This window comes from Lissotriton vulgaris, chromosome 7 (assembly GCF_964263255.1).
Source record: "Lissotriton vulgaris chromosome 7, aLisVul1.2, whole genome shotgun sequence".
Classification (NCBI taxonomy): domain Eukaryota; kingdom Metazoa; phylum Chordata; class Amphibia; order Caudata; family Salamandridae; genus Lissotriton; species Lissotriton vulgaris.
Genome location: NC_141695.1, coordinates 1,451,181,995 through 1,451,206,303, shown reverse-complemented (window position 1 = coordinate 1,451,206,303; position 24,309 = coordinate 1,451,181,995). Strand labels below are relative to the sequence as shown.

Sequence of the window (24,309 nt, the reverse complement as noted above, 5' to 3'; positions counted from 1 at the left end):
TATTGGACCCTATTTATAGGCAAAGCAACATGGCTCACTTTGGCAAACTGAGGGCATCTCACTGCATGTGCTGGCAATTTATTTTCATCCTATCATCCTTTTCCTTAACCTCATGTCTTAGGACATTTTGCAGTGCCCACCAATGTTTTCGCTTGTTCTCAGGATCTGCTTATGGAAAGACCAGTTGGGGCAGGGGGAGTAAGGGATTTGATGTTAAACTGGACCGCAAATTGACATTCTTAATTATGTCCAATCACCCAATTTACCCAAAGAATGATCAAAGCAGCTTTTTTTCTCTTATCCTTCCACCGTCCCTGCAGACCTTGAACATTGTGACGCCAAGGGTGCGGCCAGAAGACTGCAGCATCGGCCTCCTGCCGAGGAATCATGACAAGAATCGATGCATGGACGTGCTGCCCCTGGACCGCTGCCTTCCGTTTCTCATCTCAGTGGACGGAGAGTCGAGCAACTACATCAATGCTGCACTCATGGACGTAAGTGGAAGGTGATATTGGCTGTGAGGGTGGTGTTTTCGTTTGTTTTCTTCCTCAACCCTGCCAGCATTGGGAGTTTTCAAGAGAAACACTGTTGCTGTTGTGGAAATCAAATGCAAGAGTGAACAAAGGCTTGGCTTCAGTAACACCTATTCTCCTGTACAGACAGACCTAGTGTCTAGTGAAGAAAACTTGAATAGTGCAGAAAGAAAGACATTGATTTAAGTTGTGGAATGGAAGCTTCATTCAGTCTGCTTATTACCCTAACTATTGCCACAAAGCAAGATAAGAAAGGAAATCCAGTGTGTCAAATCCAAAACTACATTGCTACTTTTCATTATGTGACTTTTTGTATACCACAACTTTTTTTCTTTTTTTCAGAGTTGTATATAGCATGAACTTGACCTGAAGGTATCAGGTATCAGAGTGCTTTACATGAGCACCACTTGCGTTACATAAGGACACATTAATTTTTTGTTAGGCACTGGGAGATTAAGTGATTTGCCCAGATTCACAGGTTGTTGAGCATCGTTGCCAAGACTTAAACCAGGTTCCCCAGATTGGAGGTCGACCACCCTAGCCCTTAGATAACATCCTCTCATTATTGAAGAGTCAAAAACACAAAGGTAGGAAGATACCTTTCTCAGATGGAATGCGTTGTGGTCAAATATCAAGTATACCGCACTAGAGCTGAAAACATCTTTGTCAAACACCACTTTATGGTTAATAATAATAATCTATCAACTGTCCTCATTACAATCTCAATACTAACCCATTTGCTGCTTCGAACATTCCGCGCCGGTGCGGAGCGTTTCTATTAAGCGGGCGGGGCCGCTTCGGCCAACAGACGTGCGCAGCACTGCGGCGGTAGTGCTCTCATCGGCCGTTGGCCGACAGAAGCAGCAAATGGGTAAACTCAGGATGTGTTGTTTCTAGGGTTGAAGGGAATAATCTGTATTCATTTTAAAATTTCATGGATAGATTCAAGCTCTTCATTGAGTAAAGTTCCAGGCACTCCTGCCTTGCCTTTAGCACCCAAAATTCATAAAATGAGAAACAATGACGTAGGAGATAAGTTCTAATTGTAAGGTATCAGCTTCTAACCTGTTATCCTGAATTACCATTCCCGTTAATAACTTTACAACATGGCATCATGATTTTCTCTCATTTGCTTACCATGACAGGCAGTGATTGTGGGTCTTGGGTTTGGTCTTTACATCACGTTATAGTGCATGGTACTTCAGCACAACTTTAGGTACCAGAGATCTCTGTCTCACATCTTCTGTGAGCCCTACAAACCAACTAAGTCTTTCAAAGCACCAAGAAGTGATTGGTTTTACACTGAATATTTCGCAAATAAAATCTCGCTATCCTGCCCATCAGAACTGTAAAGCAACATTCTTCGGATAATTCTTTAGTCCAATATCTTTAACGTGGCAATAGATCTATGAATGGCTGGGTCCAAACTGAAATGGCAAGGCGAGCAAAAGAACAATGGATTTAGGCCCAGTTCTGTGTCCTGGAGATGAATGTTTTTAAATGCTCAGCATTCAGTTATTCATCTTTTTGTGTTGCTGTAGATCTATGAATAAAATGTGTAATAAGGCATAGATTTCTTGGTCGATCATTTTGTCTAAGCATCACTGAATATGTATTTTCTTGTGGCATCCAACCCTGGCAGTTCCTTAACGCAGAGTAATCTTTTGGTCATCAAAGAATTCCCCGTTCACACTTTTGTTCACAATCACCTTGTCTTGAAATTTATACATAAAACATTTCATGCTCGCTCTTCTTGCATGTCTGCTATCTGATGAAACCCTTGGTGATAAACATCCATATTTTTCACAATGTTTTGCTTTGAAAATCATTTCTTAAGACATAGATAGCAGCAATGTTCAATAATAGTCGTAGGGGGGAGTTGGCGGAAAGCATAGTATAGAAGTATCTGCCCCAAGATCAGTTATGTGACACAAAGGCCTCCCCTGAGGGGATCGCCTTAGGCTCTAACAAATACCCTAGTTGGTTGTCCTTTATTACTTTTAGAACCTGCTCCTGTCACTGCCACATTTAGTGGTGACAAGAAACCACATGTAGCCGATGCAGAGTTAGTAGAAACCAGAAGTAGGAGAAGTCTCTTCACCCTACTAGTATTACTATCTACCCTCAGTCTGAGTAGTTGCATGGTAAAGAAACAGTACTGAATACAGCAAGCTTTGCCCATGCTGTGGATTGTCGTGACATGAATCTTACTTTGGCTCTTGCATCAACTTGTTCAGACTTAGAACTGATTTTCCTCATCAACAATATAATGCAAGTATTGTTGATTCCTTTAAATTGATATGTATGAATGGGTACAGGAAATCAGCAATCTTACTCACCCCTCCACCCCACGCTTATATTGGAGTGAGGTCAAAGGTGCAGAGATTGGAGGTACCGATCATGTGAAAAAACAGGTGACAATCCTTGACGAAGGTTTGAGAACAGGGTTCACCTGCCTCTAATCCTCTATTGGGGTCTAGAATATACCCCCATAAAATATATCTGAGGAGGGAAATTACTCTTTAGGTTCGGAGAGCATGGCTGAGTGAGTGTTAAATTACTGCTCACTAATTTGCACTAAATAGTGCACGTTTAACCGAATCTTTGAAGCAGAGAGACGTAGCTTTGTGGTCCTGATCAAAGGCACTTGACGCTTTGGCATGGTTGGTGAAAACATATACACGTATTGTTAGAAATGGGGTTTCTGGTTGGTTTTGTTTCAGCACTTCCTTAGCTTGGAGTAAAAAGCAAAGTGCTCCATGTACACTTTGCCGGGAAAAAAATCATAAACGCTCTCTAAAAGGGGGAAGAGAAGTCCTGTCCTTCTCCTGCTCCAGGCAGGTTCTTTTCTAGATCCAGCAACTATCTTTTCCTGAAGTTTTTTGTATACTGTGACTTCCAACAGGAGGCCAGGACATACAAGCCCTTGAAGATTCTTCACAAGCAGGACACCACAGCAAGGCAACAATAATCAGTCCTTTTCCTCCACCACAGACAGAAGCAGCAAATGCAGGCCAAACCACCTCTCACACAGAAAAGGCTTCGCTCCACACACAGTTCTGCTCTTCTTCTTGGCCGGGTCCTCTTGTTCCTTGAAGTAGTCTAAAGTCCTGGTGCAGCTTGACCACAGGGGGCGGAGACAGCATTGTGAAAAGGAGACACAGCCAATTCAGCCCAGCTATGAGTTACCCAGGCAAGTCAGGGCACACCTCATCCCACCAGTGGCTGTCTATAGTGAATGCATATCCCCAGCTCCTTTCACTTTAAAACCAGATGCTGAATACCAGATAGCCAGAGGCACACAGGATAGTAAAGTAAGAAAATGCCTACTTTCTAAAAGTAAAACACAAGAAAGACCTAGCGTTAGAAATGGGAGTCTCTAGTTGGCAACGACTTGCACCTTTGTCCAAATAGGAACCCTTCTTCCTAGTCAGGATAAGGGAGTTACACTCCTAAAATAACCCCTGCTCACCCCCTTGGTAGCTTGGCACAAGCAGTCAGGCTTACCTTAGAGGCAGTGTGTAAAGCATTTGCCCATAACCAACAGTAACACAGTGTAAGCACTACAAAAGGATACCACACCAGTTTAGAAAAATATCCAATATTTTTATATACTTGAGACAAAACCAAAAACGCTAAACGAGTACTCAAAATTTTTCAGTTATCAAGATATACTTCAAAAACAGTTCCTTGATGTCGATAGCGCCATCCAAGTTTATCACGGTGTAGAGAGCAAACAAATCCAAACAGTTCTGGCTGACCGCGGAGTCGCGGTCAGCTATGGTGCCGGGAAGATCCGCAAACAGTACCTTTTAGAAATGCAGGGCGTCGGCGACCTCTCGTTGAGCTTCCGAAAGCACGGCATCAGCAGGGGTTGGTTCCGGAGGTCGGTGCAGGAGACGTCGGGGCCCTTAAAGTCACACATGTTGTTGAAGTCAGGAGCGCTGGTGTCGGCATGCATCATGTGCTGCAGTGCCCTCTGACATGGACATGGAGTCGGGAGCGGCATCGTGGGCGGCGTCAGGTTGCTTTTTCTTCTGTTACAGCACAAAACACACAGTCCCCAGTGCTGAGGGCAGAAGAATGTGAAGTCTTTGCTGTTCCTGCGACTTCTTGGACAGGGGGCAAGCTCTACCTCAAGCCCTTGGAGAAACTCACAAAAGTAAATTGCAGAAAGTTCAGTCAAGTCCTTTCACTGCCCAAGACAGAACCAGCTACCGCAGGCCAACCCAGCAAGGCACACAGCTAAGTGGTAGTTCCTCCTCACAGCTTCCCCAGGTCTTCTTCTTGGCAGTCTTCTTGATCCAAAATAGTTCTTAAGTTCTGGGGTTTGGGCCCCAATATTTATACCATCAAATCCTTTGTTCTCAGAAGTCAGAGAGTGTATGTACCTAGTCAAAAATCAGGTCTGTCCTCCTGAGTGCAGCTTCCTGGCAGGAGGTGGAGACAGCATTGTTTGAGAGCAGACCTGGCCCAGCTTGAAATGAAATCTCCTCCCCCTACGCTCTATTCTATGAGTGCTCAGGTCAGTAAAAGGAAATCTCTGCCCCCTACTCTCTACTCAAAGCAGGCCCTATTCAGCCTAGCTCTGACCCATCAGACTGCTGGAGCCAAGGCCCTCTCCAGCCCCCTGTCACTCACAAACCACGCATGGATTACATAACCTAGCAGCAGCATCCTGGATGGTTAGGAAAGAAAATCCCTACTTTCTAAAAGTGGTATATTCAAACATAGAATGTAAAAATCACCCACACTAAAGGATGTATTTAACATTCTGAGTTCAGGCATACTAAACTTGTTTTTCTACCGTGTTCCCTGGGCCAGTTAGGATTATAAACTGTTATGATCAAACTGCCTGTTCTGGCCTACGGGAAGATGTAGCCTTGCAATAATGAAAAACTAATTTGGCTGTAATTCACTATCAGGACATGCCACACACACCAGGGCAAGTCCTACCTTTCGCATACAATGCGCCCTGCCCACAGGGGTGAATAACATATAGAAAAGGGAAGGTTTAGGGACTGGCAAGGGGGTGCACTTGCCATGTCGACATGGCAGACCCAGACTGCACAAAGGCTCTGAAATGGCAGGCCAGAGTTACACCTTATGGGCTGTTTGTGTAGGTTGGCACAATCCAGTGCTGCAGCCCACTAACAGCGTTTGATTCACAGACCCTGGCACACTCAGTGCACGTTACTAGGGACTGACCCATAAATCAAACAGGCCTATCATGGAAACACCAATCAATAAAACATTTTACTTTAGGAGCACTTGCACTTTACCACTGATCAGCAGTGAGAAAAGTGCGCAGAAACACTACGTCAGCAAAAACAGAGCCAAAACCGCGAGGTCAGAAAGCAAAAAACTAAGGGGAAACACACCAAAAGAAGCCCTAGCTACTGTTTTGTTATGCTGCTATCTACTTAAGACAGACACAAAGAGCCATTATTTGAATCCCAATGGATCTGGCTATTTATTTAACTGCTTCTTTATGTGTATCAAAAAGCTTTTTTTATTATTATTTCATAACAGTCTGAAGTAAGGAATATTCATTCCAAACTAAGTAGACAAAGTGTACAAATAACATATACATTAATGAAACATGAATATTTATAACATCAAAACAAACAGTTATGCACCATTCTCTTTGCACATTTGGTAAACATTTGGAATAAACCCTTCAGAACTCTTTCAATTTCATTTCAAAGAGGGAATACTGTACATTGGGAACAAATTATAAGCGGAAAGCTTTCTGATACACATCAAGGAATGGATAAATAAATAACCAGATCCATTGGGATTCAAACATTGGCTCTTTGTGTCTGTCTTAAGTAGATAGCAGCTTAGCAAAACAGTATCTAGGTCTTTCTTGTGTTTTACTTAAAAGGGCCCTACCTGGATATTGTCTTTGGGCCTTACCTCTCTGTGTATAATACTTTCTCAAAGTGGCATTTTCAAACACAGAATTTAAAAACCACCTTTACCAAAAGGTGCATTAATACATTCTTATTTCAGAGAGCCTAAACTCCATTTCTCTATCTTGTCCCTAAGGAAAGTCATATATGTAAGATGTTACAAAGCAACACCCATGTTTGCCTATGAGACAGAAGCCTTTCAAAAGTAAAAAACGAAATTGACAGTATTTCACTATCAGAACATTTCACATACACTGCACTCTGCTCATCGATGTATCATGGGCCTACCGTAGGGGTGCCTTACATGTAAGAAAAGCGAAGATTGGATCCTTACCTGATGGTTCACTCGTCAGGGAAATATGACAGTTTGAAACTGTGCACACAGTCACTACAGGAGCAGGTCTGAGACACATTTACAGGGTTACTCTAATGGGTGGCACAATTAGTGTTGCAAGCCCACAAGTAGCATTTGATTTAGAGGCCCTGGCACACACTGTGCACTTTACTATTAAATAAAATATGCCAATCATGGATAACCCTTCATATCTTATTTTATAGAGAGAGCAAATGCATTTAAGCTGTGGTCAGTGTGGGTAAAGTGCCCAGAATCCTATTCCCAGCAAAAACAGGGCTAGAAATATAGGAGCCAGAAGGCAAAAGGTTTGGGGATAAACCTGTCAAAAGTGCCAGGTTTAACACCTATAAATGTCAAAGCAAAATAAATCACTCCTAGCACATCACATTTCTGCTTTTAATCATGCTTAAGGGTCCAGAAATAAAACTTTTATTCAGGTATATAATTGAAGGAAATTTTAAACATAGGTCCCCCGATACAGAGACCAAAGAGCTCTTATGAGATTCAAGGTAGAGCCCGCCCTGATAAATTAGGCACCTAGGTGAAAACGTTATGATGAAGCATGCCAATGGGAACCACAATGGAAGAGAGTTATTAAAAAAAAACGTAGACATGCCCCCACCCACGCCAGGGTGTGAGAGGTAACTAGCCAGGGCATTTTCTCTTAATGTGCCTCAGTTTGACTTCAAAGAAAATAAAGAAACGTTTAAGATTTAACAAGCATTCATTCTGAATAATTTTCTCGACCCCACAGAGATGCCATTTCAGATCAAAGAATTAAGGGCGTTTACATTTCCAAAGCTGAAGTTTCAGAACCGTCTGCCAGCAGTACACTGCCCAGTATGTGCTACAAGCATAATGAAGAAATCAAATTAGAAGTAACTGGCAAACTCTAAAGCCTCAGCAGATGAAGTTGCATAAGGATTCTATATCAGTGGTCTTGTCACAAAGAACGAATGCTAATAACATTTTTGTAATTTTTTCGTTCTTTTGCCTCTAGGGCCATGCAACCTTATATTCGTTATCAATTTTCCCTTTTTTAATGTGTGCTTCTGGGTGATTGGTGTATTATCTGCAACGCACAGCAGCCATCCGAGCGGGGACGTATCAATCCCTAAGGGTTGATTTAGCATATTTTGTACTGTAAAATAAGATATTATCTAAGAAACCGTTTGGGGGCTTGTTTTTGAAGGCTTAATATTAACCTGAACGTGATCAGGTCTGCCGAGAGCATACCGCCAGACCTACAATTCCAAGGAACATTAGTCATTAGATCGGGAAAGGGCTTTGTGGGCTAAAATACTGTACAGAAGCGTATCACTTCAATACGTTGAACCCTTTCCTTTTAATTGTTCTTTTCATTTAGCAGTTTTACATTTCTTTCATTTTCTTTCTTATGCTAAATGTTTGTTCCTTATTGCTCTGGCTTTTCTTTTGTTCTTTATTACAGATCATACTTTTTTCTCCCCCCATGTGCCCTTTCTGCTATGGCCTCACTTCCCCTATCCCCTACTATCATTATGTTGTTTCCTAAATTCGTCTCCCTGGACCTTCTTCATGATGTTTTTAAATCTTTATAAATAAGCAAACACCCTGATGTGAAACATTGTAACCTGTAATCATTCCAAATCGACCTGCTTGACTTTTTTTGTGGGAAAGGTCGAGGGAGCAGTACTTCTTGACTAGTCTTCTTTGAATGGCACTCAAAAACATTTCACAAAACACTGCATTTATATAATTTGTGACTTTACTGATATAATCTCGTGGGATGCAATAATTTTAAAAAACCTAGTAGAGGAACTCACAAAGAGTGTGGCAGTTATGGATATTATTCTAGAACTAAATATACAAGTATCATAATTTAATAAAGAAAGGGGCTATAGTTCATTTAATATTTCAGTTGCAATGCAAAAAAGAGACATAGAAATGAAAATGTTTTCGTTATTGTGATTTCATTAATCGGCTGCAGGGTTTTAGTATGTATTAAAGAACGAACTTTCTTAGATTAATTAAGGATCAGGTTTATGCAGAATTATAATTAGTGAGGGTAAGGGTTAAGGAGATATGGTCAAGGTGTATATAAGTCTTAGGTTTAGAGTTAAAGACCACGATTAGAATAGGGCTAGACTAGGAGTGGCACATTTCTATTTCTATTTGTGGCATCCACTCGTGTTTATCTGTAGAGGATTGAGCTATAAAAGTCTGTAATAGAGCAAATGCAGTTATGGTGAATTGTAGTGTAGGATGATCAATATGCTTTATTGAGCTAGGTGTAGCATTGATTACTTTTAGAATTGTATTGAATGCGAATTGAACTAGAATTGAACTACTACACTTTGAAAAAGTTACTTTTACTAAATACATTTTATCCACTGCGATTTATCATGTACAAGATGCAACAGAAACATATTAGTAACCATTTATAAATGTATTGTTTTTTTTTTAATTCAAGTCGTTTTTATTGAAGTAGAAAAACAAAAGGAAAGACAGTACAGTAATTCTTCCATTACATAAATTATGGGATTCATCTATTGATAAACAAATACAAAAATGAAATTAATATATAAAGTAAATCAACTCTTGCTTGCATCATCATAAAACAGATACATACATAACACTCAGTGCGTGGAGGTAGTGGTTTAGGCTCTAGCGGATGACAACAAATGTACTCTCAGATAACACAGGCCAATGTAACAGGATCACATATAGTGCATCAAGGCGGTTCATAGTGAAATGAGGATGCATATAGCGATTTCCACAGCTTTCTATTAGATGGTCTCCATGAGGCTGCTTGTAGCGCTGGGTTATTGGCATCTCTCAGAAATGATAACCACTCCTGCCAGATTTTAAAGTTTACCTCGTTCGCGCTTTTCCATTTGCATAGAACTACTTTACATGCCAGTGTTAGCATTAAGTCCAAAAGCAGGCGGTCTTGATCATTTGATAACTGTGGGTCAAGCGCCCCTAGGATTACGTATACAAAGTCCTGTACAGGCCTTATCTTGAATACGTGGTAAATGCAGTCAAATATTTTCCCCCAGTATATACTTAGAGAAGGACAATTGAAAAGCATGTGTGCAAGATCACCCGAGCCTGACTGGCAGTTCCAGCATGTAGGTGAATCCCTTAATTTACATTTGAAGAGCTTATCTGGAGTCCAAAATGCCCTGTTTATTAGCATGTACTTTGTTTGAAATAGGATGGGTGAGACTTTGTGGGTAAGGGCCGTCTTATGAAACCCCTCCCAGTCAAAATCTATGCCTGTTAAATTCGGTTCAGCTTCCCATTTCAATTCCACCTTTCTGTGAGTTTTCCTGGGCAAGGGCAATAAAAGTTTATACACCTTAGAAACGAAGTGACCCTCATGTATAAGACGTGGAAGATGAGTTATTAACCATGGTGTGTAGGGAGAGAAGTTACGTGCCATTAGTATCGCTTTGATTTTCAAGAAATCATAAAAATCCATCGGAGTGAGATCATGCTTCCGTTGCAGAGTCGAGAACGGGAGTGGATCTTTCTCATCGTATAGATCCCCCACTAAGTTAATGCCCTTCTTGGACCATGAGTCCCAGAAGAGTCTACTGCCATTATGCTTGAGATATGGATTTCTCCATAGTGACATAAAAGATGATTTAGCGAATGTCAGCTTAGTGTTATGTGTTTGGTCAAGTCTAAGTGGAGCCTGTCTAGTGTTTAGCATTATGTATTTGGAGTGTGGTAAATGCGATAGGTCCATAATGAGAAGGGTTTCAAGTGGGGCATGGTTCACTAGTGATTCCTCAATATTAATCCATATGGGTGTGTAGATTGGTGATTTAGTTAACCATTGAGCTCCCTGTTTGCAGAGAAAGGCTGTCTGATAGTTCCTGACCGAAGGCAGACCCAGGCCTCCTTTGTCTTTGGCTAATTGCAATTTCTTTAGTGATACCCTGGCTTTCTTACCCCGCCACAGGAAACTACCAAACAGCTGGTCTACCTTAGTGATAAAGTTGTTCGAGAACGTCATAGGGAGCATGCTGGCCAGATAGTTAACCAACGGAGTAGACATCATTTTGAGCGTCTCCGCTCTACCCCACCAGGAGAGGAATTTTGGAGACCACCCTTCGAGTAGTGTGGATATCTTTTTAAAAGTCAGTTCTTCGTTTATTTTCAGGGTGGAGATCAAATCTTTATCAAAGTCTAACCCCAGATATTTGAAACACTTAGGCTGCCATGTAAGACCGGAATCCCCAATGATTCCTTTATCACCAATATTGTTCAGGAGTTTAACCTCCGTCTTGTCTTTATTGAGTTTATACCCAGAAACCTTGGAAAATTCTTCAATCTCAGACATGAGCGCAGGTATTGCCTCATCAGCTCTCTCAGACAGAACAAGCACATCGTCTGCATATGCCGTTAATTTAACCGTGCAGTCTCCAAATGGAATGCCTACAATGTTAGGGTCATTTCTTATATGGTATAAGAACGGCTCGATCGCCAATAAGAACAATGAGGGAGACAGGGGGCATCCCTGCCTCGTGCCCTGTTTTAGACAAAAGGCGGAAGAAAAAGATCCACCAGCTCTCACTCTCGCTGACGGGCAGCAGTATAAGGCCATCACTAGTCTTGTAAATGTTTCCCCTAAGTTAAACTTGTGAAGGACTGCTTCAAGGAAGGACCAGTCAACCTTGTCAAAGGCTTTTTCAGCATCCAGTGTTATTGCTGCTGTGGGTGTACCTAGTAATTTCGCCTTCTCTAAAACATGTGCCAGAATCCTTGTATTATCACTGGACAACCTATTTTTAAGGAAACCTGCTTGAGATGGATGGACTAACTGGGGAAGGACCTTCTGGAGGCGGGCGGACAATATCATAGCCAGGATCTTACAGTCTATATTAATCAGTGAGATAAGTCTATAATTTTTCGGGAGCGACGGGTCTTTCCCATCTTTAGGAAGTACTGCAATTATTGCTTCTGCCAGAGTGCCTCTGACCTCGCCTGTGTCATTTATTTCTTGAAAGAGATGTAGGAGGGGCTCTACTAGAAGGGAGGGGAAGGTTGTGTAAAATTTAGCCGTGAAGCCATCCCGGCCGGGTGCTTTACCTGATTTCAGACTTTTAATTGCATTTCCTATTTCTAGAGCACTAATCGGGCCATTAAGACTAGTCTGGTCCTCAGCAGAGAGTAGTGGAAGATCACATTCATCTAGGTAACACTTAATCTTGTCTTTCTCCACTGTTTTATTCTTTGCATAAAGGTCTTCATAGAATACCCTGAACACCTCTGTTATTTTGTCTGGATCCGAATGTGAGGAACCTAAGGTATCCTTAATGACACTGATCGAATTCTTTTGGATTTTAAACTTCAAGTATGAGGCTAGACTTTTACCAGCTTTCTTAGAATCGCAGATCTTAAACCTCCTTCTTTTATCAAGCCAGACTCCCGCTCTCTCGCTGACTATTTTATTGTATTCGTATTTTTTATTCGCCAAGGCATGAAGAGACACATCATCTCTATCTTTCAAATGTTTACTCTCTAGGGTTACAATTTCACTCTCCAGGGACTCCAGATGTGCGTTATAATTTTTGTTCATTGCTGATTTGATTTTGATACACACCCCCCTTATGGTACTTTTCAAGGCGTCCCATCTAATGAGATCAGATGTGTCCCCCTCTTTGTTGACCTGCAGATACGAAGAGATCTCCTCTTGTATTGTGGCCCGATGCTGATCATTACTGAGAATTTCGTCATTTAGACGCCAAGACGTCTGACGAGAAGAGGATTTGACATTAGCTATGGATAAGGAAATGCAAGAGTGATCAGACATTACTCGGGGTTCTATGGTAGTGGACTCAATTCTAGGGACTCCGTTCTGTGATATGAGGATGTAATCGATTCGGGAGTATGAATCATGTGGTGCGGAGTAAAAAGTGTAGTCTCTCCCTGTAGGGTTTTGAAGCCTCCACGCATCTACCAAATGAAAGCGTTGACATAAATTGAGAAAGGCTTTATGTGATTTATTTGTTTTGAAGGGACAGTGGGAGTCTCTATCCAACGTTGCATCCATAGGGAGATTGAAATCTCCGGCCAGTATGTGAACAGCATTATCCGGGATATTTTCAATATGCTTATTAAGAGCCTCCCAAAAATTAAGGTCGCTAGTGTTAGGAGCATATATGTTCGTGACGTAAAACTCTGTATTGTCCCTACTTAACTTGGCCGTGACCCACCTCCCGTCGTCACTCGCTTCGGAGGACAGAAGCTCTATCTTAAATTTCTTCGCCACAAGTATCAAGACACCATTCTTTTTGTGCACAGCCTCTGCACCCACAACCTCATTATAAAACGTATTCCTCAGGTGGTAGAACTGTTTAGACTCAAGTTTCGTTTCTTGAAACAAGACAATATCACCTCTCAATCTCCGTATATAGTCTAAAATCGTTTGTCTCTTGACAGGTTGGTTCATTCCTTTAACATTAAGAGATAATATCTTCAGTTTGTCCACATTACATACCCCCAACGGGGTATTAATTGTTCTACGCGACATCAATAGAACGTACCATCATAACGAAAATCATATATCACACATGGTATCAACAGTAGCATGACAGAGAGACAAAGTTCCTCGAGATCTATAAGGCCCATATATACGATAGTACGATAGTAGAGCCCACATCCTTCCCCACCACCAAGCATTAAGACAATAAAAAATACGCAAGCACAAAGAAGCAAAAGCAAAAAACATAGAACACACATCCCAACTCAGAATCCCTACATCCCCCACCCTCCCCACCCCACCTGTACGTAGAAGGCATGGTGACTGAAGAGAGATTGCAGTGCATCCTCCCCGTGCGTGTACATATCAGAACAAGTTTGGAACAAAGTAACTCCCACAGCAGACCTGCAGATTGCTGCTAACTAAGGCAACTTAGGCAAAGCAACGGTCTAGGGACCCTCAACTAGGGACTTCTTTGAGAAGAAGCGTGGATATCATAGTTTCCTGTTGATCTTAGGGCGACTTAAGAAAACAACAACAGTATCAACTGACATAGCCCTTCGGAATACCAAATGGTAAGCGTACCAACTTGTGAGCAGATATCCATTACCTGACGATCATTATACTAGCAGGCATTCATAGAACATTCTCTTTATCCAATAGAACAATAACAATTGCAAACACCGCAAAAGCCATTATACTAGCGGGCATTGATAGAACATTCTCTTTATCCAATAGATCAATAACAATGGCAAACATCGCAAAAGCCACTAAGTTGTAAGAGAACATAAGCACATTTTAGCACTTCAGAACCCCTCCATGGTGAGGGAAAGGAACACATATGAAAGTTGCATGGAAAACGTGGATGAAGACCATTCACTTGTAACCTGAGGCCGAAGCCTGGCCTGCTGAGCCTTCGGGGTTGCTCGTTTCCATGTCCAGGTCCTCAGGGTCATCTAACATGCGTTTCAGTTTCAGGGGGTCTGAAAAGATGTGTGAAGAACCTTGGATAATCACACGATATTTTGCTGGGCCCATAAAACCATATTGGAAACCTCTCTTCTTCAACAGCGGTCGGAGTGCCAAGAACGCTTTCCTAACGTCAACTGTCTCCTTGCTAAAATCCTGTGATATGTAGATTTTAGATGACTTCCACAGGATATGGTTGTTTTTTCGCATGAAGCTGAGAATTTGCTCTACATGCTGGTAGCGTAGTGGCTTACATACAATAGCTCTAGGGCCTTTTTGAGTCTTATTTATCCTGCCCGGCACTCTATGCGCTCTGTCAAATTCTAACGGATGAACAAAGGTCATGTTAGTAGCTTGGGTGAACCAGGATTCTAGGAAGGCCACACAGCTCCCATGTTGATCCTCCGAACCTTCCGGAATACCAAAGATACGTAGATTCCCCCTTCTGTTCCTGTCTTCCAACTCCGCGAGTTTCCGTGTCGTTTGGTCCGCAGCTATGCACAGACGTTTAATGGCTTCACATGACTTGACTTCCATGTCTTCGAGTTTGCTAATCCTCGATTCTGCTTCCAGCAATTTTGCATTGGTGTAGCGGTTATCCTGCCTGATCGCCGCCACTTCCTCTTTGGTCGCCTTTGCCAGATCCCTTACTTCATCCAATCTGCTGAGTATCTGATCAATCGGATCAGGATTGTTCTTTCCCCCTTTGCTGGGCGAATTCGGATTCGACTGGTCAGATTTAAGCCTCTTCAAGCTTTTCGCTAGCTCTTTACTATCTGCCATGGCTGTTTTGGCGTAGATTCCTTTAATCGAAGCGGTTAGTCTCCCTATACTCCCAGCCGCCCTTTATGGATTGTTTACACTCGCTGGTCACTCCGATACCTTCTTCTATCTTAATACAATTAGATGAACAGTTACCAGATAAACCACCCAAGAGCTGAAATGATGGTCGCTGCTGTGGTTGCCAAACGCCGTGAGGAAGTGCACACATTCAAACGATGCCTTAAGCTTGCGCCGCCATTTTGGAAGTCACCATTTGCGTTAAGCTTTGCACTAATGGAGACACGCTATCAGTCCCATTATTGTAATCAATGTAAATTGCGTCTTGAAGAGCTTGATTTTTAAGTCTAAAACTTCATGGTGCAGCCCAGGATTCATTCACAGGTTTACTGGTCTCCAATCATCGATTCAACAACCATTTCTACAGCAAAGCAGACCCTGCTTCCATGTGCCATCATAAACACAACCATTTATTATGGAGCCGTTTCCATTTTAATACCACATTGCTGCACTGTGATGATTGTGCATGCGCCAGCCGTTACTGATTGGAAGGGTGAGCCGACCTTGTTTCCTCTCCTCACATCGGGTGCCGGTAGAAAGCAGTGCCAAAATCAGACATTATCTTCCCTACGTTAAGACACCCTCCTTTGGACAATAGCAGTCCACAGCTGCTATTTCGCTCACTGGCTGCAGCTCGGTGCCAAATACAGTCTAACCCTCGTGTGCCGATGCGTACCCATGAAGAACAGGGAGTCCTCGCTCAAGAATTAATGCGAGCCGCCATTTTGTGCTCGCGAGTAACGCTAGCGTTCCCTCACGGGTCTAATGTCACCCGTTGGTGGTTGTGTTTACTCATGATTCCCCCAGAGGTCAGCTCTTCCACCGCTGCTCCCAGTGATCGCTCCCGACTCCAGTCAGGGTCATGTGTTCCATCCGCTGATACTCTGGGCAGCCACGCGGTCTTCTCGTCCCCCTCACTCGCTGCAGCCTCCGGGACGGGGCACTCGAAGCAGCCGAAATACCACTTCCCAGCCACAGATATCCACGGGCATACTCTCTAAATGCTCCCCTCACATTCCGGAAACCGATTCCACAACCTGTATCGGTGTCGGAGCGGTGAGATGGGTTCCACCTTTAATTATCGATCTCCGCACGGGCAGAGAGAATCACCGAGCCGCCATCTCTCTCGGCGTCCAAACAACGCCCCATTTATAAATGTATTGTATTAATAGACTCTGTTTATATAACTTCTTGTAAACTTTATGAGTATGTTATTTTATACATTACATTGTGGACTCCATCTCGTAGCAAGCACTTAAAAATCATGTTGAGATTGCATGAGAGATTATTTAATTTGGTGGCAGCTGTGAGTAATTCTGCTATTGCTAAATAGGAGTCATGGGTTGTACCTCATCTATGAGGTGGGAGAATCTTTGTTGTGTGAATGGCTGCCATCATTCCCTTATTCACTTATGCACTTGCACATTATGCATTTCCAAAAAATGCTGCACTTTTTATTCTGCTTTGATTCCGGACTCTGTGCTCATATGTCATAAATGAAATCAAATATATTGTCGGCATTACCTTTGTGAGTAAACCTTTTCAGTACTTCGATTCATTCTTTTTTGTTAATTTCACTACCTGAAAATAAGCAACCATAAAAATAGTGCACCTTTGATGTGCACTTAACATGACTTGGAAACATTTACTCAAGAATGTAGGGCTTGTACTGCATCAGGTAATACTGTAAGCATTGTGTTGAGGTTGTACAGTCAATGGCCACAGGAGAACCCCAGATTGCAACATATCGCTTCAAAAAAGCATTGTCACTAGGGGAAAGGGCGTTCCTGAGAAAATATGAATTTGCCTGAGCTCGAAAAACCCATGCATTGGACTGGTTCTTGTAGCCGTCTCACACATATGTTTGAAGTAAACAAAATACTGATTTACTAAACTCCTCAAATATTCCTAAAAATTCTGGTGGGGAGAGTCAGCTGTTTTAGAATCTCTGAGGTATTCAAAGATGTAGTCATTAAGACATACAGAAATGTATGAATTTGTTCTTGCTTCTTCATATGGAAAATGTATTCCCAATCAAGAACCCACTTTTCCAACTACCTATCAACATTATGGAGTTTTCAAATGGGGGACTAGACAAGGCTGCCCACTGTCTCTGTTGTTATTTGCCTTTTTTATTGAGCCCCTGAAGATATCCATCTGGAATAGTGTTGATATTTGTCCTCCTCTATCAACTATGGGAACACTTAAATTATATGCTGACGATGTCATGCTCATAATAAGGGCTGAGAAGGAGGTGCAAGCCAAATCTTTAGAGATTTTTGAGCAATTTGAGTTGCTCGGAGGATATAAAATCAATTTTAAAAAACCTGAAATAATACAGTGTGGCTGTAAACCTGAGGATTTACATGCTGATACCTCTCCTTGTCTAAATACTAAACCGAAAAGATATCTGGCTGTTTATTCTTCGGCTCGAATTTCCAAATGATATGATTCAAACTTTGCTCCGCTTCTGCGAAAAGTCCAGGACTTATTCCTTCAATGGAATTCCCTTCCATTAACTTTTATGGACAGGGTTGCATTGATTAAAATGTCTGTTCTTCCGTTATTACATTTTTTATTTTCAACGATACCCTGTGTATGAACAGCTTCTTTTTTTGTTAAATTAAAGTCCATGTTTACATCTTTTCTCTGGGGTAAGAAAGTCCCCCGAATTCACTCAGCACTTTATATGAGGAACTGGAAAATGGCGGATTAGCTCTCCCAAACCTCAGGGATTATTATTTTGCATATTTTGCACAATGTATGTCAAGGTTTAGTCCAGCACCACAAACAGGTCTATTTATAAACTATTTCATAAAGTTAATTTGTAAAGCGAATCAGATACATGCCCATTAAAAATCATAAAATCTCCTAAACTAGTACATTATAAGTGTATGCAGTGGTTTTTCCATGAACGCCAGCTTTTCTATAGAAGATATTCAATCCCCATTATCAACTCCTCAAATCTGTTATCCAACCTCATCTCACTATCTGGGATCAGAGATCCGACTGTAATTAAACAAAAATGGGCCAAGGCTGGCTTTGGGAAAATCTCAGATTTCTTATGGAATGATAGATGGCTGAATATTTCCAAATGATTTTCTTCTCCTTGGGTCATATAATATTTATAGCAATTTTATAAGTAACTGCAAGTTGGTACAGATTACCAAATGTAAACATTTTGTACATGAATTATTAGACAAAACTATAGTTAAGAAGCCTGGGGAATGGAAACAGTGTTTAGCCTTTTTCAAGGGTATAGATCTTGTGGAGAAAGCAATAACTACATGGGGAAAACATGAGGAGTTGGAAATCACTGTGAGTATGTGGTCGGTATTAAATAAACTTAACTTTAGCACACTAAGGGGGGCTAACTGGGGTAGGATGTTATTCTTTAGCAAATAGCTGCTTTATAGAACCCCACTTTTTCTATCTAAGGTTTATCCAAATCAATCTGGACAGTGATTTTGTTGTCTTAATCATCCTTCAACACATTGAACACACATCATATCACAGTGCCCCTCGAGCCAGGAGTTCTGGAATGATATGTTTTGCTATTTGGAAACCGAATCCACAATCACAATATATTCAAATATTCGGCTGAAAGTGTTTGGCTATGACTCTGATTTCCATTTTCCTGACAATGGTGATCAAATTAATATATATCGAAATGGCAATTCGTAGATCACTCTTGCTTTACAGATGGCGATCGGATCTTATACCAACCAAAGGTGAATGGGTTCGGAAAATGAAGCAGATAAAAAGAAGTGAACGAGTTTATGCACTGCGAATTGGGGGGCTTCAGAAGTTTGAGAATATTTGGGTAGCTTGTTTCGATTAAAATCTTAAAATCGAGCCTATATTTCAGGAGGTATTTTTAGTATATTCGACTCCTATCTATAGTCATATTATTGACATAATTTCATATCCTCCGGGATTTGATTGCACTATAGACCCTTATACTTAGCACTTTGGTGCACTATAAGACATTTTAGTTTTTATTGCTATGTATCTGTATTGGCTGTTATGGGATGAAATATCATTCATGGCAAACATGTTGATTTTTTTACATACTTTAATGTACCCAAGGCTCAATCAATTGCTTAGTTTGTGTTTATACTGGCAGTTGACATTGTATTAAATTATCAGGCGTTGCTTTTTTTAAAGTCATATTTAAAAGATTTATAAGATTCATTTTCTCGTACGTTTTAACATATCTGAATGTTGGCTTAAATTATTATATTGTCTCTTTCTTAATGATCTTACGATTCACTGTCTTTAGACGTATTAGTGGTGTTCAATGATTTTTTTATTACCCGACATGCTAAATGAATTGTATGGATGGATTGTGTTGATAACATTTTTTTATGGATTTGAATAAAAAATAAATAAAAAATGACATTAGGGAGTTTTCACTCCATTTTGCACCTCAAAACAAATTTACTCCAGTTATTGACAGAGCAAATGTACAATTATTTTCAGGAAGGAAAACTCCCTGAAAAGGTTTGTTGAATGCACAATAACATGCAAGTTTCCCCGATGACTAGAAACACACCGAGATCAACCCCCTCCTGAAGAAACCCTTGGCGGACCCCACTGCCCTCAAAAACTACAGACCCATCTCTCTGCTCCCGTTTCCAGCGAAAGTCATTGAGAAAGCCATCAACACCCAACTCGCCACATTCATCGAAGAGCACAACATCCTCGATTCCTCCCAATCCGGCTTCAGAAAAAAACACAGTACGCAAACCGCCCTCCTCACCGCAACAGACGACATCCGCACCCTACTGGACAAAGGAGAAAAAGCAGCCCTCATCCTCCTCGACCTCTCTGCGGCATTCAACACAGTCTCTCACCGCACCCTAATACGCAGACTCCAGGACTCAGGGATTCGAGACAAGGCCCTAGACTGGATCTGCTCCTTAATCTCTGGCAGAATGCAGCAGGTCAGACTCCCCCTTTCCTCTCGGACCCTACACCTACCACCCGCAGAGTCCCCCAGGGGTCCTCCCTCAGCCCATTGCTCTTCAATGTCTACATGTCTCTGCTCGCCCTCATCGTCAGAACCTACTGGCTCAACATTGTGTCATAAGCAGATTACACCCAACTCATCCCTATCCTACAAACCCAACACTGACAGACACAACTTTCAAGAAGGCATGGATGCCGTCGCCAAATGGATGAAAAACAGCTGCCTACAACTAAACACCTACAAAACGGATGTACTCATCAGGGACCCAAACCCCGATGCCTGGAACAACACCTGGTGGCCCCCCGCCATCGGAAACCTGCCCACCTCCACAGATCACGCACGCAACCTGGGAATCATCCTGGACTCAAGAGCTCATTATAGACCGCCAAAATCAACTCTGTCTCGTCCTCCTGCTTCCTCACCCTCTGCCTCCTAAGTAAGACCTTCAAATGGATCCCCCTCGAACACAGAAAGAACATCACTCACGCCCTGGTCACCAGCAGCCTTGACTACGGCAACGCACTCTACAACGAAATAAACAAAAACCTCACCCGCAAGCTACAGAACATCTAAAACACCCCACAAGACTGGTCCTCAAGCTACCAAGACACTGCCACATCTCCAAGCACCTGTGCACACTCCATCTGCCCCCCATCAAAGCTAGAGTCACCTTCAAGATGCTAACCCACACTCACAAGGCCCTCCAAAACACTGGACCAGCATACCTGAACAGCTGACTCAAATTCCACGCACCTCAAAGGACCCTACGATCAACTGAGCTCTACTAGGCCGTGGTCCCCAGCGCCAAAAAGACCAGCTCGGGAGGCCGCTCCTTCTCCTTCCTCACGGCCAGAACCTGGAACAACCTTCCGCTCCACCTCAGACAGGCAACATTGTTCCCCATCTTTGCAAGAAACCTCAAAACCTGGCTCTTCGACAGACCCTCTCCTTGATGGACTCGAACCTGCAACCCCCCCAGCACCTTGAGACCCTTACGGGTGAGCAGTTGCGCTTAACAAACACCTTTGTGATTGATACATTGATAGATTGATTGATTGATTGGGTTTCGGCACACTTTTGCAGGTGGACTGCACTGGAAAGTGCACACCTTGAAAATTGTGTGTCAAATACCTTTATGAATAAGCCCCAAAGATACCCAGATAATTTACATAGCTCCTGCCCTTACTTTCAAACTTCAGACTGTTTAGTCCAACACCAGCTCCAATTATTAGGTCAGTAATTCGGTCTTCTTTAATAATATGCAACATCCACTTACAATGCCACCTTAAAAAAAAAAAAAACCTGCTCGCAAAGTGATGGATGTATGGATGGATGCATGGATGGATTGATGGATAGAAATATAGATAGATATATAGACGGGAGGTTTTGTTTCATCATGTGTACAAACAAAATAAACAGAATTTAGATGGTGAGCACTGAAGAACATGGGCGCGTGTTTCTCATGCTCATTTATAAAGATTGCCTAGTCTAGTGGAAGCTACATAGGCCATCAAGTGGTCAAATGTTACCTTTTCTATGTTGCTGTTCTACGTCCTTGACTGGCCTTGTGCTTATAGTCGAACACAATTTATAAATGCGACAACTTACAGGTGAAACATTGAAAAAGGAGGGTGGTAGAGGAAGTGAAACATCAAATAGACCTGTCTGCGCTAATGTTTGCCTCCGTTCGAACTGGCTGATCGCATGACCAGCCCGAGGTGATGCAATGTCCCGCTCGCTTGGTAAGAGGCCTTGAGAATAGAGTCAAACAATACATCCAATTTGCTGCCAGTGAGTGTGAGGTGGTGAGGCGCGCTGCATCTCCATTATCTGAGGATGGCGTGGACCTTGTTGCTCCAGTAAGCATAGCCGCCTCTCAGCTCCCACGTAGGTGAAGCAATTCCTGACACAATCTGTATGAGGAAAATGAAGCTTTCTTTCATCAGAAATAAACATAGCGTCTCAATGCACTCCCAGGTCACAGCAACAACTCAATGTGCAGGGGGTTCTTTACTAACGGAAGCAGATTTATTTATTTATTTTATTTATGTCATTTTTAGAGCGCGCTGCAACCCTACGGGCATCCTGGCGCTAAGAAAAAGTGCGACTAGAGACTGAAGTCCACTTTATTATTTATATCTGCCTGGTTTGAAGTTTTATATTTCTTTGCATATATTGTTATTTTTTTCTACTTATTTATATTATCATAAAGGGCACCAAATTGCAAACTGTATGCATTAAACAAAACACATTGTAGATTTGTTACCAGCCATTACCAACTTTTGATGGATCACCGGGGGTTAGCCTAATTTCAACATCCACATACTGAGAAATGTTACTGCTTTAAACTTCATAACAATTATCAATCGACATCAATGACTGGAGTCACAAAACTGAAACTAAACTAATAAAGCAACATAACCAAAAGAGCATGGCTGTAGATACCGCGCAGGGCAATCTAAGAAAGCTTGCTCGCCTTGATGCCCCACTGGCATGAGGCATACCCCGAGCATGTCACCACAAGACTCTAACACTACATAGCAGTCAAATTGCGTTTCACGCTATAAGTGGTCAAGGCGTGCTTGCCCTCTAACCCACACTAGCAAGGAACACACTTATCCCTGCCTGCCACAAGTAAGAATAACACCACAACACTAAATAATAGCTACATCACAATGGTGCAAAAGAGCTTCCCATCAAGCAACTGGTCATGGCTACCTCGCTCTGCAGCCCAGTCCAGTGTAGGATGCAGCCAACCCTGCCTGACAGTGCTAAATATGAAGATAGCTCAAAGTGCTTCACAGTGCCTTGGCCTCAGAATATTGGCAAGGCGCACTCTCTCAATTCTTTCACTCACTCACACTCCACCACACACTCACTAGAAGCTTTTGTATGAATTGTACTTGGTACATTTCACATATTAACCCCATCCGCACTTATAAACACTAGTGTAACCACAAAGTAGCAGGCACCAAAAGGCCATAAGGTTGTAGATGTGCCAAAGTTGTGGCAAGGGGGATTGCAGGTTTAAATATGTAGACTAAAGAAAATATCTTACAAATCAAACTCTCCCCGAGCTCCATGTAGAATTCAGCACTAGGATCGGAAAGGTGGAGTCTTTCTCCCAACAACATTGAGGTATGCGGAGGAGCCATGGCTTACTCTCTGGCAAGAGGATTACTCTCTGGATCTGTTTAGCAGCAAAGCTTCATGTGGAATGTGCAATCGGTGAGGCTCTTCAATTGCAGAGCACCGGGCCCCCGAGCGCAAGTATTTTAGCATTGAGCTGGGCGTTGGACACTTCAATGTTGGAATCATCAGGATCATCAGGATCATGGTGCTGAACAATTCCAGAAGCACCTGTGACAAAGCTGAGGTTGCTGTCCCAGGATCCTGTGCAGCACTAGCACTCAGGTGATCAAGCTAGTAGTGGCACCAGAGGTAGGCAAGCAATGCCAGCCTTGTCTCAGTCCCAGCTCCAGCGCTTCTAGTGCCTCTCTTTCTAGGGCTAGTGAAAGCAGTTTTTCAATTATGCCAGGGTCTAGAGTGAAGAGGTGCAAGCACCAGAAGAGGTCAAAAGGAAAATCACCTGCATTTGCAGCAAGGAGAGATAAAGAGCCCCAGTGGGCAGGAGCTCTAAAGTGGGACATCTCAGGCACACAACTGCTGTGCCAAGAGGGCGAGTAAGAAAGCCTGCCAACTTAAAAAAATTCTACTAATGTAGATATTGCTGATGAAACCGGGAAACCTACGCAGAAACTTATTTATGATATGGTTAGACAACATCAAGCATAGACCCTGGCTGAGAGTCGGTGGGCCAGACTGGCGACTAAACAATTGCAAAGTGAATTAAAGATAGTATCCAAATCCTATTCTGAAATCGGGGAAAAGCTTAATGCCATTGAAGAAAGAACAACAATAGTTTAAACAGACGTAGAGATCCCTAAGGGACAGGCTGAAATGCAGAAGGCACAACTTTCCAACATCATATGGAAAATTGAAGATTTTGAGAACTGTCTAAGACAGAACAATCTACTATTCCTTGGGATAAAGGAGGAGTGAAAGGCAATGATATTAGAGCATTTATGCTAGATCTTCTCAAAAATGCCTTCCCTGAGCTCACTTCCTGGAAATGGGATACGAAGGTGCAGAGTCCAAAGATTCCCACTAGTGCGTAAAAAGCAGGGTCATCAAGACATAACAAATGAGAGTTGACCTAGGGCAGTCCTTCTCTATTTTAGGAACTTCCT

At 42.3% G+C, this 24,309-nt stretch overlaps 1 protein-coding gene across 1 annotated transcript in view; it reads left to right on the top strand.

Moving 5' to 3' along the window:
* Positions 1-24,309, top strand: part of PTPRT (protein tyrosine phosphatase receptor type T) — a 1,692,228-nt gene that overhangs the window by 1,638,971 nt on the left and 28,948 nt on the right. The window contains exon 30 of the mRNA XM_086932257.1: positions 321-494. Within this exon, the coding sequence (XP_086788383.1) occupies positions 321-494 (174 nt within the window). The remainder of the gene's footprint in view (positions 1-320; positions 495-24,309) is intronic.